The 16958-nt window shown below is 37.7% G+C and overlaps 3 protein-coding genes across 7 annotated transcripts; 2 read left to right on the forward strand and 1 right to left on the reverse strand.

The window, feature by feature from the left end:
- The first annotated feature begins 3096 nt into the window (after nt 1–3096).
- Nucleotides 3097–4597, forward strand: LOC109858957 (ubiquitin-conjugating enzyme E2 G2). Its single transcript, XM_020436704.1, has 4 exons — nt 3097–3518; nt 3683–3764; nt 4014–4132; nt 4213–4597. The coding sequence occupies exons 1-4, from the start codon at nt 3476–3478 to the stop codon at nt 4470–4472; spliced, it is 504 nt and encodes a 167-aa protein (XP_020292293.1). The 5' UTR covers nt 3097–3475; the 3' UTR covers nt 4473–4597.
- A 4919-nt stretch (nt 4598–9516) lies between these two features.
- LOC109858975 lies at nt 9517–14144 on the reverse strand. Of its 2 annotated transcripts, none has more exons than XM_020436745.1 (7): nt 13977–14144; nt 13144–13284; nt 12866–13055; nt 11540–12750; nt 10659–11310; nt 10403–10571; nt 9517–10318 (listed from the first exon to the last, which is right to left on the reverse strand). In XM_020436745.1, exons 3-7 carry the CDS (start codon nt 12977–12979, stop codon nt 9921–9923), a joined length of 2544 nt encoding a protein of 847 aa, XP_020292334.1. In that variant the 5' UTR covers nt 12980–13055; nt 13144–13284; nt 13977–14144; the 3' UTR covers nt 9517–9920. The 2 variants fall into 2 exon arrangements, with proteins under 2 accessions (XP_020292334.1, XP_020292335.1); XM_020436746.1 differs by lacking the exon at nt 13977–14144 and adding an exon at nt 13626–13642.
- Nucleotides 14145–14583: 439 nt separating this feature from the next.
- Nucleotides 14584–16570, forward strand: LOC109858974 (PQ-loop repeat-containing protein 3). Of its 4 annotated transcripts, none has more exons than XM_020436742.1 (5): nt 14584–14602; nt 14681–15277; nt 15396–15618; nt 15718–15838; nt 15955–16174. In XM_020436742.1, the coding sequence occupies exons 2-5, from the start codon at nt 15129–15131 to the stop codon at nt 16086–16088; spliced, it is 627 nt and encodes a 208-aa protein (XP_020292331.1). In that variant the 5' UTR covers nt 14584–14602; nt 14681–15128; the 3' UTR covers nt 16089–16174. The 4 variants fall into 4 exon arrangements, with proteins under 4 accessions (XP_020292331.1, XP_020292332.1, XP_020292333.1 ...); XM_020436743.1 differs by lacking the exon at nt 14584–14602 and adding an exon at nt 16333–16570 and having other exon boundaries at nt 14650–15277; nt 15955–16129; XM_020436744.1 differs by lacking the exon at nt 14584–14602 and having other exon boundaries at nt 14650–14896; nt 14963–15277.
- The last annotated feature ends 388 nt before the right edge of the window (nt 16571–16958 follow it).

The following is a 16958-nucleotide window of genomic DNA, read 5'->3' on the forward strand; positions in this document are numbered from 1 at the left end:
ATCTAAAAGTTCAAGTCTTTCTTATATTCACACGATGCAGACAAGATTTTAAAAATAAACATTGAGCATAAAACAAAAGTAAAATAAATAATTACCCAATATGCATAGTATTGTATGTACTTTATTTTACACAAAAACCATGTAAAAATCGTTAAAAATCACATATCGTTACATTTGTCTAGAGAGAGAAAACGGCTATATCCAATTTTTTTCTTTACAATAATAAATTGTTATAAAAATTCGTGGGTTATATTATAATATAATTGTATCAAAATATACTATTACATTTACATATGTTAATATGAAAATAGCGTGAGACAAGCGAGAACAAACTATATTTCGGTAACTTGTTTAAAACACATAATACAATGTATAATTGTTGTTATGGACACAAACTTTTGTAAACGTTTATATAATCATTTTCAAAATATACTGAACATATCGAATCATCGTCATCATACACACTTCTGCACGGTTTTAAGCTGGCAAATGGATTGTTATAACAGCGATTTTCTAGTGCGTTACCTAACTCAGTATTTATTATCTGATCTAAATTATTCTTTCGTGAGTAACATAAAAGAAAAGGACAATTGTGTTGAGCTATATGCTTAAGAGATGATTTCCATATAGATTGAAGTGTTTCGTAATAATCGTCATAAAAAGTATTATTATAAAATCTTATAACTAAATCTGGTCTTTTAAAAGTCGGAGCCTTTTGTACATAATCTGCGTACGATGAATTGCGCCACTCTACCATATATATTTTTTTACTTCGGTTACAAATATCACAAACCTCTTGTTTTTTCAAAAACGTAACGTGTGGTCCTATCAGGACAAGTTTTAAATATTTTAGTTTGGGAAATACGTGGTGTAGAATTTCCCACTCTTCCAAATATCTTAATTCATTAATATGCGCAGCAATAATATGAATAACTAATTCTGTCTTATTTTCCTTATACATCGGAATATAATCTAATACGCGCATTCCGTATACTATTGTCAATGGTTTGGTGAGACGAGCTGATAGGTCAATTTCAAAGAACTCAGGAGATATTTCAGGAGAGAATTCTTCCGTTTGAATATCTTTTATACCACCATAAATACTAATAAACTCCTTTATGTTAAAAAATTCCTTTTCGTAAGAAGGAACTTTCATATAAGCGCTGGTTAGAAGTGAAGTTAGCTTAACACGTAATACGTCAGTTAAGCAGCACAATCGCAGAAGGCCACAACTGTTACTATCGTGATTGTGTTGTGCACATAACCACACAGCCACGCATTCCGAACATCGTAGTAATTCATTTCTTTTGTAGCAAACTATACACATCCTTGAATATTTAAACATCTGTACTTCGTACAATTGTAAACGACGTCCCAATTTGTCCGTCACCATCTGTTTTAAAAACTCCATCATATATGGTCCTGTAAGTGCGGATAATTCACTCTTGTATGTTTCATTTACATGTTGTATAGCTTTGCATAAATCTTTATGTTTTGGCCAGTGTTCTTTCTGATGATTGCGATCACAATAGAAGATCATTTTGCATCCGCTACACTGTTTCAAATCGTTATCACCAAGTGTCTTGCAGACGTGACACGTAGTTGAATAGAAAAATTCATTTAACTCTATTGCCAACGAATAAAATTTGGAGAACATTGACAGATAATCCATTTTTGTATATTTTTACGTACACACGTGTCTGATGTTTTGCAAAAGATTAATGTTTTCAGAGGAAAACTGCGCGATAAGATATACTTGTTCTTCTACAAACGTGTCGAGCTAGCTAACAGCTATCAAAAGACAGTAGAAGAAGGTGTGCAAAGTCCGTTATTCGTTACCCCAACAAGAATGATGATATTTCAAATATCGTCGTATCTTTTCAGTATGCCAATTGACTATTAAATAGGGAATTTTAGAGCTTCAAAATTCTCTATTTAATAGCACGTATAAAAACGTGTTTTATTGTACAAATATAACGTTTAGATAATGTGTCAGTTAAGAAAAGTACCATGCAAGTAAATGAATACACGTAATCCGAAAAAAATCGAAGACAATTGTAGCGACATAATAAATTTATATCGAAGTATTTACTACAAGTATTTTAAAGAATAAATAGCGATTTGGAAGATAACTGCGACTAAAACAGCGTATTAGAAATTCCGCATTTATAAGTTACAGCACTTCATTTAAAATATAACATTAACGCTTCATTAAAAAATGTAAGAAGAAATGTATATTGCTGTAATGAACATAAATTGCTTTGTAATTTCGCATCAAGGATACAAAATTCCTATCCTAGATCATCATTCTGCATTCCGTTACACTGTTTCAAAACGATGTTATCACCGAATTTCTTGCAGATGTGACATACAGTTGCATAGAAAAATTTATTTAAGTAGCATCGGCATTGTTTACCGAAGTATTCATTTGTTTTTAATATGATTACATGTGTACAGGGTGTCTGACATTTAGTGTAAAATCTCTCGTAGGCAGGTAGAAGGAGTAAAATCGAGTCGAAAAGTTCTGAACCATTTTTTTCTATTACATATAATAAAGGAGTAATAATTGAATAAATCAAGCCAATGAGTGCCGGCCTTTAGCCGAACGCACGTCAGTGAACCACGTGATTTTCGTGTTTTTCGTTCATAACAGCATAATTGAAAAATTTTTAGAATCGTGAAAATGATCTCATAGGGTAGTTCGACGCGTCTTGACGAGCTCTATAAGTAACCAGTTTTACTTTTTTTGATATTTCGCTTAAAACTTATCGATTTTCGCGTTCAAAAGTGTGTGCTTGTACATTTTCGGCTTTAGTGGCTAAGATGTAATTGTAATACAGCCTATATAAGGCGATTTTTGGCGATCGTATGGTGTACGTATACCAAAGTGTACCAAACTATAGTTCGAGTGACTTCAAATTATAGTTTGGTACACTTTGGTATATGTACCATACGATCGCCAAAAATCGCCTATAGACTTCGTTCCGATGTTAACTGGGGTACGTTCCAAAAATCCTACCTTAGTAATTAAAACCTATAATACACGTGACGTAAAATATAGCATTTTAATCAAGGTAGTATTTTGGGACGTAATCCCGTCAGTACTAAAAATCTATAGCACGTGTGACGTGAAATATAGATTTTTAGTACTGACGGTGAATATCGGGTCACAGCCCTATTAAAGAGAAAGTCAGTACATCGGGGTGATTATATTTTTGTATATTTGTCTATTCACTTCAAGCCAATTATTTTTTTGCTGTGAAAAGTGCACAATAAAATTTATAAACCTCAGAGATGGAGTAATCTCTGAGCTCTTATGTGACGCTAAAATGAATCGCATCCTATAGGATGACCGCAACTGTTGTGTGTAACTGTTGTTTGAGGTTAAGGTTCTAAGAGAAACTGTCAGATCGAGGAAGGTCTTCGTCTATTTGACATTTCAAGAAGCTGACGGATTACGCGATAAAAAGAAACGATGGCGGGTTCAGCTCTCAGACGACTGATGGCAGAATATAAACGTAAAATTCGACTTTTTTTTTATGAGTTTCTCAGTACATTACGGTAGCGTATTAGTTTGCTTAGCGATATTATTACATAAAGTTTTCCTTGTTTTTTGTGACATCTTTCCTGTGGATTATTAATATCTGGTCTATATACTTGGTCATATGTCATGAACTTGCAGAGCTAACCTTGAATCCACCTGAGGGTATTATAGCCGGCCCGATTAACGAAGAAAACTTCTTTGAATGGGAGGCTCTCATTACGTGAGTTGTTAATATTGTTTCTTCAGAATATTTTGATTGTGTGATGTGCTATTTGTTGTGCCTCATTTTGGTGCATAATTTTATTAATCTAAGAGACTTAAATACATACATATTGTTTACATTTCAATGCAATGTAATGTTACATGATAATGAATAAACAACACTTGTTTATACGGTTGAGACGAAACTTGTAGTAATTTACCAATGATTGTTTAAATCCCAGTCTTGATATTGATGTTGAATTTTTAGTGGACCAGAAGGAACATGTTTTGAGGGTGGAGTGTTCCCAGCAAAGTTAATATTTCCTCCAGATTATCCATTGAGTCCTCCAAAGATGCAGTTCACCTGTGAGATGTTTCATCCTAACAGTAAGATTTTACACGATAAAATTTAGAAGAGACCTCTGGTTAAATTGATTCAATTTTCTGATTGTGTTCTTTCTACCTAGTATATGCAGATGGAAGAGTTTGTATAAGTATATTACATGCTCCTGGTGATGATCCAATGGGTTACGAAAGCAGTGCGGAAAGATGGAGTCCGGTACAAAGTGTGGAGAAGATATTGTTGAGTGTGGTAAGTATGTTGGCAGAGCCGAATGACGAAAGTGGAGCCAATGTAGATGCGGCTAAAATGTGGCGAGAAGATCGCAGCGAATTTGAGAGAATAGCACAGAAGCTAGTGAGAAAGACTCTGGGTATTCCGCCTTAGAGCAAAGTGATAAAATAAATTTATTAAATAAGAGAAGGAAGAAAAAAATATGACAACTGTTACGTTTATGCGACTGAGTAGCGCTTTCCTGTGTAAAGTAATAAAATTTTTATCTGTGTGTAGCACATCACAATCTTGTTAATTATTATTTCTCCTTCAACATATTTTGTTGATTATTTATATTAAATATTAAACTTAGAAGAGATTCTCTGATTCTTTCTTTGGTGTTTTCGAGCGTTACAAAAATCAGCGGATGTTAATCTCAAAAAATGTATTTTAGTTTCAACATTGCAGTACAAACATGGGTAATCAAATACGTATGCTGTTACCTCATACGCTTACATATACCATTCCATCGTGACAAACCGATAACGAAGGACAGGATTCACTTCTTATGTTTGGATGCGTGATTGACGCGTTTAAGTGTTAGCACTTAAAATTACCAACTGATCCCACGAATTACTCTACAGCGATGTTAAAGTAATTATCACATTTTTTTCGCAGGTGTTGTGTGGTTTTTACGTTATATAACCGCGTTGTAAATTTACATCGGTGAGAAACTTAATACTAATTAATCGACTAATATATTTGAATATATATCCTTTCTCTGTGAAAAGAGGATATAAAAATTAAAAATAATGATATTTATATAATATTTTACAAAGATGTGTGTATTACGCGTGTGTGTTTACAAAATAACAAGCGGAGCAGTTATTTGTATTCTCTCACTGAAAATGTTTGTCAGAAAACTCATGATTTTTATTAACACAAAACAAAAGAAAACGAGCTAAACTCGCAGTCTGTTACTCCTACTGTTATTTCTACAGAATGATGAGCGTCGATCGAGAGAAATATCGACGCGCGATTGCAGTAGAAATTCCGGAACGTATATAAATTTGTCGCATTATATGTACAAAATCAAAACATCCACAGCAGACGTCTGATTATCGTGCACATTCCACTCTGATAACAATCGAACTTGGTGACAAAAATGCGGGGTATCTCGCCTAAAGCGACGTAATTCAAAGCGATCAAACGATTTAGTTGAAAAGAAAGCGATTGGATTTTTAAGAAAGTTTTAAGAATAAAATTCTTTTCGAGAAGATTTTTCACGCAGTGAATTTAACTCGCATTCTCTCAGATACTGGCGTCAAAAATTGCTTTGCGCAAAACACCCCGCACGTTAGACTAGAATAAATCAATTAATACACTTTATATTATCGTATACGATAATTGATCATTGCGATCGAATTGTGGATCTGACATCAAGGATCAAACAAGTCTATGTTTTAAAGTGATTATAGATTTTATTGAGTCCGTTCGTGTCTAGATTATACGCACAAGAAGCACAACTGAAGAGGTTTTTTTTTTTTTTGCCAATTCGGCAGAACTTGAATCAGTGACAAAACTTCATCTTTTTTTTTTTTTTTTCGCTCTCTCCTTTCGCACTCAAAACTTTAAAAAGTACACTCGCTTGTTCCTTGCTCACTTCCCTGTTCACTTTCTTCCTTTGTTCTTGGATCAAAAACGTTAGAATAAATAGAAAAAACTTCGCATGGTAATTGATATTTTATTAGTAAACAATACTGAAGTCCAACTAAAAAGAAAATGCGGTATTTGTGACTAGCATTCAGCAATTATTCATAAATAAGATTTTTTTTATGTTAACTGGGGTTTGTACAGCCGAAGTACAACATCTCGTGAGTTTCTCTATCAAGTTTTTCAATCTCCTTGACCAACGTTACTCCGTAAAACAATTTTGTTTTCTTTCGCAAACTTCGAATATTTCTATCTAAACGGGGAACACACAAAAATTCGTACACGATACTAAACTTGTGTGTGAATTAAAAAAAAAAAAAAAAAAAAAAAACAGTTACAACAATAAAAAACTTTGTACGTTCGACGCGAGATCGCACAGATGTTGTACTCTGGATACAGCTGCATATACTTTGGCATACGAGAGAGGATGCAAATTTTGTTGCATTTACATTCTGTGCCAAGCGATTGTATCACCGATCTCTGGATCCAACTTGGATCTCTCGATCGGATATCGGAACGAATTTTTACAAGCATTTCTCACAACCAGAATCGGAAAGCTTCTCGTTTTTTTTTTCTTTCGCGCTTATAATTATCCCGCAGATTTAAGCATTAAATATTTTATTACTAGTTTAGTCGGAGAACTTAGAGCACAAGATTTATATACGCGCGCAACAGAGAGTGTCGGGATATATTCCTTACGCGAACATTCGATTCGTCTTAAAAAGTTTGTAAATGTGTTTCGCTCGACGCGAGACTGATTTTTAATCACTCGCACGTCCGTCCGTTTATCAGTAATATCACATTTCGCTGAAAGAAGTGTACATTCAAAAGCAATCGCACCTCGCCAGTGCCGACGATCACAAATGTTACAAATATACAAAAACATTTGACACGTACACTTCCCTAATTCACACGCAGTATTTGTGATCGACAATAACGAAGACGGGGATTTGAGCTACTTGGACGAGTCTCGCTCGGACTGCGAACGTGTCGCTAATTACGTTTAACGAATGCGAGAATTCGAAGTTTCTTATCTCATTTCAATGCCGATTGTTTTAGTCTCAAAAATAGCACGCTTCGATTTTGCTGCACGGTTTGCGTGCTTGTCACGCGAGTTCGTACTTGACAAAGACGAATATTCTCTTCAGTCTTGGACACGTCGCAGCCTTCGAGGGCTCCCGCTTGGCGCAGAACGCTGTCTGTTCTTACAATTAATTTTTTAGAGCCAGTTGCACCAACTCTGGTTAACATCCGATCGTAGCGTTTATCTGCGATTAAATAAACATTCTTTATTTACACATTATTGGCTAGGGCTACTATATTTGTAAGCAATTAACCAAGATATTAATTTGAACTAAACGTTAAAGATCTAAAATTGCACTAACATTAGCTTTACCGGTTCTTGATTAAAACCTATTTTGTAAAATATATAATTCTAATTGATCAATTTAATAAACAAATAAGAGTTACCTTACTTAAAATACTTAATACTAATTAAATTACTTAAAATTTAAACATATTTTAACATAATTGATTTGAATAACGTAAGTTAATTAACATTTATTAAATTTAATGGAAACTTTTTTTCTATTTCTACTTCTATCAATTAACCAAGTCTGTTAATGCAACTGACTCTTAAAACATAATCTTATTAAATAAGACACGCTCCATTATATAACAACTAGAATTTTTTCACAGACGAGGACGCAAGTCTCTCTCGCTCTCTCTTTCACACATATGCGCTCTTTCTTTCTCCCTGTGTTTATTTTGTGTGTGTCTATGTGTTGTGCGCCCAACTTTTATATATATATATATACACATATATTTATATATATGTATATATATATATATATATATATATGTATGTATATGCCCACGTAAATATGTTCATTATAAAACCTTACTAATTCTGCTTTATATGTATATATATACCTCCTTCTGTGACTATGAGGTATTGTGCCATTATTAACTATATGCACATGCCTTACACATTCCACGAAGGACTTTCCCTGGACGATCTCGTTAATATTAATAGTAATCGTGTAATTGTAAAATCTACCTGGTGGATATAAAATTTGTCCATGTACGCGTATACATGCGTTTTTGTGTAGTGCATGCGTATGTATGTGTGTATGTATGTGTGCGTGTCACTTTACCAAAGCGCAAAAATCCGAATTCCAAACGACACACTTTCTGATTAAACCTACTTATATCCGTATATCATATATATATATATATATATCTCAAAAACTCAGTTAACAAACCACTTCTCGATGTCAATGTAATATATACGAAAAAGAAAGCAGAAACAAAAATTAAAATAAAAACAGAGGACTTTTACGTAAAACATATCTTCTCTCACGACACTCGGCTACAAATTGCGAGAGGAAAAACTTGCTTTTTGGAAAAGATCCAATATACTAATGCCACGTTATTTAAGCTCTAGGAAATATTGAAGGATGAAAATTGGTCGGAGTAAATTTCTCGACTTCTCCAAAAAAAGTTTTGGAAAATTTATGTCACTTTTTCAGTTTTCCCTCGAGAAAACATACATAGAAATAAAACAATAAAATTATTCGTAAGAAATTACAATGAAAATACAAAAATAATTATTCGATTCTGATATTTTCCCTACGGCCCGATTGATTTCTCGACGAGTGTCTTGTTTGACTTGAAACCTCAAGTATAAAACCACGAATACTCTAAATGAAAAGTTATTATTGTAATATTCAATTTCACATAGCACCAGTCACTAATACGTTTCACTAGTTCCCGCGTTCAATTAAATATTAATTAGTTTTAAAATTAGCTAGTCAAACGAACAAGAAATCAATGCAATGCTGAAAATTGTGCATTACATATTTTTTTTTTTTTTTATTATTTTTTTTTTATTTTTTTTTATAGCTAAACCCTTTACATATTGCCAGAATTCCCTTTGGTTATATATATGTACATGTAAGAGCTTTTGTAATGGAGAGACCACTTTCACTAATTTCACATGATCGATTCGTAAAAGCAGACCAAAAATTCTCGCAAAAATGTGTGTATGGCACACGCACTCTTTTCAAATTTGTAGTATGATTAAGCAACGCAAGTTCCACAATACAAATCTTATTCTTGTTCAGAAAGGAGATACAAATATTTTGTAAGTGTCGCAAACAACATTTAGGCAATTCGCTAGTTCTGTCGGAAAGCGCGAAAAAATCGATTGTTCTTTTTTTCGATTAAATTAGGTAATTTGAAATACACACACGAACAATGATATTGCAGCTCTAGATATACGGTACACACTAAATTTTCCTATTTTGTTTTTTTGTTTTTTTTTTTTTTTTGCATTGACATTTAACAATATTTGTTTTACGAATCGATACGCGTCGTCAAAATCAAAATCACAGCAAAATTGTTAACTTTATATTATGTTATGTTGACGCAAGTAAAAGCTTAATTACGTCAAAAAATCAAAGTTTTAATAAAATGTAAGTAAAACTTCCATAAAAAATTTAATTGATGCGAGTTACTGCAATAATTAATTAAACCATTGATTATGTAACGAACAAATAACAAAATTAAATTGTTGCACGATAGATAAAACTTTGATTATACAATGTGTACAAGTATAATAAAAAGATTCTCGTACTTAAGCAAAATAATAATTATATTATGAAAATAAATTATTGCACGCGTCAGTCATCCAAAGTCACAAAGACAAAATTCCGCGTTCAAGCAGAACTTTGCTCAAGTAACTATTGAATTCTTGAGCGTCAACAAGTTTAAGTTGAACAAAAACTTATGTTTTGTTGAAAATTCAATTAACCTGTGAGTTAAATTCGCGCTAAAGTCGGTGCCGGCGTTCAACGCGAGTGTCTGTACAGGGAGCAGATTGGAGGAAAACAATCACACAGCTGTGCCTCACGAGAGGCCTTGCGGTGTGAAGCAGATCTTTTCGAGTTCACCGGTCGACGAACTGACCGGTGACTCGGCTCGGTCGTCTTGCTCGGCCGCGAGTTGCTCGCTGTAGTAATGCGGCGTGCTTAGATAGTCAATAAGCCGGCGAGGTAGCGGCAATGTCGGTATCAAATCCCTACGCACCATTTTCAGAATAACAAATCTGCAGGTGTGCTGCAAACTTTGCACTTGCTTGAAACGCGATACTGGATGGAGCAGTTGCACTCGCATTGGACCCAAGACCGGTCGGCGGTGCAGGAAGAAGAGGTAGCGACCGCTACGTGAGTGCTCGACCGCGTTCTCAATGAAATCAACAATCGTGTGTGACTTGAACTTGGTGCAACTGCCAAAGCTGAAATTACCTGCCATCGAAAGAAATCAATTTAAAATGAACGTATTTAGAACACCGGCTTTGAAAACAAAATTTTGCACGTAATAAAACTTACCCTGATCATGTTCTATTCTTACGTGTCGCACGCAACTGTTGAGTCTGAACGACAAAGAGAAGATATAGTGATCATCGCTACTGTCCCGTACGATGAACGAGCCGTCCGGCTCATTGGACAATATTTTCTCCGCTGCTTCGCCGGATATGGGTCCCCAGTACCATCCGTACTATATTAAAAAAGAAATATTACTTAAAAATAAAATATATATGAATGTTTTCGACACTCAAGTGCTCTATAAGAAAGAAAATCTTACATCCTTCACTTTCTCAATACTGGCGGCAAAGTCCATACTGGTATCCTCTACGGTCTCCTCTTCGGGTCGCGCGATGGACGGCGGGACTTGTTGTTGCACCGAGCTCGGAGACTCGCACTTGGGCGCCATTGCCGTGAGGGCTTCCTCCGCCTGTTCTACGCCCACTTGACTGTTACTCTTCGGTAGAGGTGGCAAGGCGCGTTTGAAGAACGGCAACTTCTGCGCGGACGGCTCCGTCTCAGACGTAGCGGTATTGTTGTTGTTCGCATGTTGATCGGAATCGACGCTCTCCTCCTCCTCGACGATCTCTCCTTGCACGATGCTGTTACGTTTCTCCACAAAGTGATCCGGCGACCCCAGCCGTCGAAATCGAAAGATGTTGCAAAGCGTCTGTTTGAGATTCAATGAGAAATTACGCTGGCTCTTCTTCATTTTTTCCCGCTCGGATTCGCTCTTTTCCTTGTGCGATTCGTCGCGGGCTTTTTTGTGCCTGATACCGACGAACGCGTTCCTCTTGTGCTTTTTCGCATTATTGGAATTATTGTTGTGATTGTTATTATTGTTGTGATGATGAATCATCAGCCCGTTGCTGGTGCTCTTGTTGGACACCGGCGTGTCCGTGGACGAGTCTATGTGCGCGTTATTATTATACCTATTTATTAAATATCTCATTAGAGATTATTTATAGATATATAGATTATTTATAAATATACTGTTAAATCGCTATTTTAACATCAATTTAGCAATAATGGAAAATCTATATTGAAACGTAAAATTTAACCGTAAAACCTGATTATGACTTTTGTAGAATAATAAGCAAATTATTTTTCTCCAAACAAGAAGAAAATAATATACTTTTCTTAAAAAGCTTTTGCACCCACCTATTATTATTATTTACACTAAGAGGTTTGGGTGTAGCAGCCAGATGCACCGGTGTATGACCTAGCATCGGTGCTTTGTCTCGCTTGATCTTGTTCTCGCTGGAATCGCTCGAGCTCGAGTACAGCGTCTGCAGGTACTGTCGCACCTCGTGCAACGTCATGTGAATCGGCTCGCCGATATTGTGAGCGTGACCGTTCGATGTTCTGACACTGTGACGACCAGAAGTACCCGGCACACTGTGCCGTTTGCCACCGCCGCTCCCGCCAGTGCCACCGCCGCCACCACCGCCACTATTACCGATACCGGGATTGCCCTCGTTGCAGCACACGTCAGCCAGCAAACGCTGCGATTTAATCACATGCGTGATGGCACGGGACTTGCCGCAATAATGGCGCGCTTGCTGGATGTGCGCTTCCAGCTCGCTCTGCGAACTCGCGGAAACATTTCGCCGTCTTTTGCGATGATGCCGATGCCGTTTAGGCCGTTGCGGGGTCCGCAAATCGTGCAACGGTCGCACCACGTCAATCGGCACCGTGTAGATGTCCGAATCAAACGGCACGTTGTACATGTCGCTGATCTCGCTGGTAGTCAATACGTCGTGCGACATTGCGGACGTGATAAAGCTACTGTCATCGACTTTGTGACCGAGTCCGGTAGTGTTGATAGAATTGTGCGAGCTGGACAACCGCGAGGAGGCCAGGGAGCACCGTGAGTTCGGTCGGTTTAGCGTGTTGTACGGAGTGATGGTGATGGTAGCGGCACTTTGACACACCGGCGGCGTTATCAAGTCCCACATACGCTTAGGATTGGTCTGTTGGACCCGCGTCACTACTGGAATCGCGATTGTCGCTTGTGCAATTCTTCCCTCAGGCCAAGAGATACGGCAAGAAATAGCTAATGCTTCTTCCACTATTGACTGCATCAGATTTTCAGCGTAATCGTCGATCCAACTTGGCGTTTTGCGTCTCATCAGACGTGCGTAGCTAAGAATCGGCGCCGATAGAGACTCCGAGTCCGGTGGCGATGGACTATCCTGAAATTCTGGTGGGGGTTTGATCGCAACATCAACCACTTCAACCTCCAACTTGCCGTCTCCGTCGCCCCAACCTGGGCCTTTCTTCAGAGTGTTGAAGTTCTCGCCGCACATGCCGTCTGAATAATCAAAGGAATCTTGCGATAGAGATTTACTCTCTATGTCACTTTCCTGCATCTGAAATAAATTTTTATCATTACATTTTCGTATTGTTCGCGATGTTGTTTTCGCGTGTTATGAAAATTTTGATGACATTTGAAAATTTTCCAAAATCCGAAGCAATCAAAACTACCTCCATCACAAGATGCGCTCGAACGGAATCACTGGAAATTGAACCCCCCAAACCACTGCTACCAAGATCACTGAGAGGCCCAGCGCTTAGTGAACATGACGGTGGGGAGTCCATCTCAGATTTCGTTTGGCTTAACTGCGCACTGAAAAGTTTACAGCAGACGCAAGTCTTTATATTTCCATATCGCTCCCTGCAAATTTACAACATGAATGTTAATTTTTTTTTTTTTTTTTTTTACATTTTCTTCATCTTTCAGATTTACGCTGTAGATACTTAACCTGGAACAAGATGCTATAGGCGATAAACGACTGCTTTGCGATATCCATATTCATACATTCACTTGTACTTCTTGCATGGTCCATTATTAAGGAAACCCGGCAATAATATAAATTATTTCAAAATTAACACAGTCGACAAACCTACAATCATACAAAACAAGATAAAATGCATTTTGTAAGTTCTCAATGACGCACGTGTGTATATACCGCAGATTAAATCCTTATATAAATGCGTGCAACTACAGATATGAATCATAACAATTGATCCTTTTAAATCATTTTGTCCTTGATCACAGCAGCACATTGAAGGTCTCAATAAAAGAGTCAGACATATCAAAAAAAAAAAAAAAATCCACCAATTAAACAAACTTTCCGGTGTTGCACATTACGTGCGAATCGCACTCTATCGAACAGGCTCCGGATCTGTTAATAAATTAACTGGAATTTTTGGCATATATTAACATTTTTACTCGACAGCTAACCAAAACTGCGGATTCGATGACGTGAGACCGCCGAATGAGACCAAACTCGCGTGTGGATGTCGACGTCGAGAGACAGTTCGGGACGACCGAGGAAGACGAAGACACGAGGAGAAAGAAAGAGAACGTGGGAACGTGGCGTTTTTTAGCCACGTTAAATCTGAAATATCTCTGTCGACGAGAAATCGTTCGGCGAACGGCGGCTGAAACTTGCGCCCGGCGAACGGGAATTTGATTCCGCGTTTGATATAAAATCGCGTCGCGCTCTCGTCGAGAGATAGACGTCGGTGTCGTTTCAGGTTCGACACGGAGACAGAAGTGAGGCGGGTGCCTCGGCGACGTCGTAGCGCTTACCTCCGCGCTAAATTGGCCGCCACGGCACGCTCGCGAGTCCAGGACCTTCGTCGTAAATTTGTCGCGCAAGGGTATTGCCGCTCATGATCGCCGCATGACGCGCGCGGACCCACGCCGGGCTCCAATCGATATCTGCGAGACAACACGGAGCACCCTCACGTTTCGCCTCGCACCATGTTCGGTTCGGTCCGGTTCGCCGTGTTCCGGAGCGTCACGCCTAGGCAACCGGCGTTACCAACCCTCGATTCGCCAGAAAGAGACCGAGGGGTATTTTAACGGTCACCCTCCAAACACATAACCTCGAACTCTCGTTTTCCTCTTCTCTCTCCCGTTCTCTCCGCACACTCGGCTAGCTGCAAAAAAAGGGAGAACGAGAAGGACGACAGATCGAGATATCTCGAGAGAGAGAGAGAGAGAGAGAGAAAGCGACCCTTTTAAAATCCCTCGATCTCCCGACACGCCGTACCAATATCGCCGCGCAAAATGTCCTGCCAACGTTCTTTCCTCGGGTTTACCATCGATCTGTAATACAGAACTCTACGTGAACCCCGTTTGGTAAAAACACAACACCGTTCAATAATTCGCACATTCATCGTGAATGTAAAAAAAAAAAAAAAGGGTATAAGGTGAGAGCAAGGTCGGGTGGAAGAAGGGGAGTGGGAATCGGTAGGAGGCAATATAACATATGTGTTTTTTTCACGCAGGTGGAGTGAAGGAAGGAGCGCAGAGAAGAGAATGAGGGTGGAAGAAGGAGACCCCGGGTAAAAGCGACACCAATGTGGTATTTGGTCTCTCGTCGAGCTCGGAGGAGGCAATGTGCGGAGCTCGCGCGACACGAGTGTACACGTTCTCAAAGACGGACCGAAAGAGATTTGGCAAGTTTAGCTCGGCGGTGAAACGTGACTGATTGCACAAGCGCGGTGAGATAATAGACAGAGCAAAAGACCTTTTGAACTCTTTGATTGATTTTGTGTCGTGCTTGACAGGTGTCAAGCGAGTTTCGCGCCTCGCTCTTGGAATAAATAATCCAAATACAAATAGGATGACGTAAAACAGAACAATATTATATTGAGTCGAATGTACATATGTAAAGAGTGTATTAGAAGTTAAAAAAAAAAAAAAAAGAAACAAATCAAAGAAAATTACACAACGATGACGTTGCTGCGACAGTTTGCGGATTTGCTGAGTTTGATAACAATAGCTATGTGCTTCGTGCTGAAAATTCCGCAAATATTGAAATTAATTTCCGTGAAATCGACCGACGGAATTTCCATGACGGGACTGATTTTGGAACTGACGAGGTAATTTTTCAATAATTCTTTGTTAATTTTTTATTTTGCTTTTGTTTTTTTTTAATTTAGTCCTTTCTCGAGAGAAAGGAGAATAAATAATCAACTTGACTCTCTCTTTCGTCTCCAGTTACACCGTGATGACCGGTTACAATTACACTAATGGATATTCGGTACTGTCTTACTTGGAATATCCGATAATATTGGCGCAGGAATACGTACTGATATTTTTCGTACTGAAGTATAAGAACAAGCTCAACATGTGGTCTCTCGCGTGCGCCGTAATATACTTTCAATTAACTGGCTGTTTGTTGTTGAAAATTATCCCAAAAATTGTACTTACGTTTTTGGCGGTCAGTATGAGAACAATTAAAAAAAAAAAAAAAAAAAACGTCCCGCTAATACCGTTCGCGAGACGTAATTTTAACGAAGAATGCAATTGAATTTTTTAGCCGATGTGCACTCCAATTTCCGCTTCCAGTAAAATGGTCCAGCTGCTAGCGATACTCAGAGCCAAAAACGCGGACTCGGTATCGCCTCTTACGTGGTTCATATCTACCTTCACAAACTTAAGTAAGTTTTTGATTTTTTTTTTTTTTTTTGAAGAACATGATGATGATAAGACAAAAAATAAATATCACACAGTACTCAAAAAAAAAAAAAAATTAAATTAATTTACTAATTTCCAGCGAGGGTGTTTACGATATGGATGGACTCGGCCGACGTGCTCTTGCTGGGAAACTTCGTTATCTCGGTGCTTCTGAGTTCCAGCATCATGTTCTCCGCGATTTATTACAGAAACCGCGCGGTGAAACAGGATTGAACGAGCGGAAAATTGCGCGACACTGTTTTCTAGTCAGAAACGTACGATCTATTGAAATTTATCAAATACATATATATTTTATCTTATCCGCATTCTGTCTCGCGCGCAAATTTTTTGTCCTCGATTTTGTTCCCACGTTCCCCCCTTTCCCCCCATCGCCTCCTCGAGAAAGAGATATTTCGAGAGATTTGTAAAAATTATGCGCACGATTGTTTAAAATATTTATCTTATATTTTTTTTTTAGATTAAATTGTCAAATACGACAAAGTAATTTGCAAGAGAAAAAAAACTGAGATTTTTTTTTACTCGAAAGACGATCGTCGCTCAATGTCGCTTTTGTATCTGACAGATCGATCTAAGCTGCGAGATAATCATTTGAAACCCGCTAACAAGATTCTATTCTGTGAGTATATTATGCACATCCGTGTGTGTATACGAAGAATGCCATGTGGTCTCCATCTACACGGACTATTCCTTCCAAATCAGTGATCTTCAAAGTTTCGCTTCGATCGCATTAATTTCAATCAGAAAATAACAAGCAATGTAGAGGTAAATTGCACACAAAAAATGTTTACATTTGTTTTAAAAACAATATTTAAAACTTGTGTGTAAATCGCACAAAAGTATGTGTAATCTTTGTTTGTGCGACAATTATTTGTAAACAGTTGTCATTTGGGGAAAAATATTTAAAAAAAATGTACATAAAAGCGCGTAAGCATATACGCGTGAAAATATTGTGATAAAGTTTGATCTGTCACCTTTCTATTTGTTTTCAATTTTTAATTTATCTCTCTTTCAAAAACCTGTTTGAACGAAACAATACAGGGTGTTTGAGCTGCGGTCCAAGGGAGTCTCGTGATCCGGCTTGAA

The sequence above is a fragment of the Pseudomyrmex gracilis genome, unplaced genomic scaffold, assembly GCF_002006095.1.
Source record: "Pseudomyrmex gracilis isolate BER0280 unplaced genomic scaffold, ASM200609v1 scaffold_231, whole genome shotgun sequence".
Lineage (NCBI taxonomy): Eukaryota > Metazoa > Arthropoda > Insecta > Hymenoptera > Formicidae > Pseudomyrmex > Pseudomyrmex gracilis.

Bases quoted from the DNA above. Each gene is read 5' to 3' on its own strand.
- LOC109858957 (XM_020436704.1), top strand. From the start codon at position 3,476: ATGGCGGGTTCAGCTCTCAGACGACTGATGGCAGAATATAAAC. The intron at 3,519-3,682 runs GTAAAATTCGAC...ATGAACTTGCAG, and splicing joins ACTGATGGCAGAATATAAAC to AGCTAACCTTGAATCCACCT. The intron at 4,133-4,212 runs GTAAGATTTTAC...CTTTCTACCTAG, and splicing joins TGAGATGTTTCATCCTAACA to TATATGCAGATGGAAGAGTT.
- LOC109858975 (XM_020436745.1), bottom strand. From the start codon at position 12,979: ATGGACTCCCCACCGTCATGTTCACTAAGCGCTGGGCCTCTCAGTGAT. The intron at 12,751-12,865 runs GTAGTTTTGATT...AATTTATTTCAG, and splicing joins GAGCGCATCTTGTGATGGAG to ATGCAGGAAAGTGACATAGA. The intron at 11,311-11,539 runs GTGGGTGCAAAA...TTTAATAAATAG, and splicing joins AGTGTAAATAATAATAATAG to GTATAATAATAACGCGCACA.
- LOC109858974 (XM_020436742.1), top strand. From the start codon at position 15,129: ATGACGTTGCTGCGACAGTTTGCGGATTTGCTGAGTTTGATAACAATA. The intron at 15,278-15,395 runs GTAATTTTTCAA...TTTCGTCTCCAG, and splicing joins CTGATTTTGGAACTGACGAG to TTACACCGTGATGACCGGTT. The intron at 15,839-15,954 runs GTAAGTTTTTGA...ACTAATTTCCAG, and splicing joins ATCTACCTTCACAAACTTAA to CGAGGGTGTTTACGATATGG.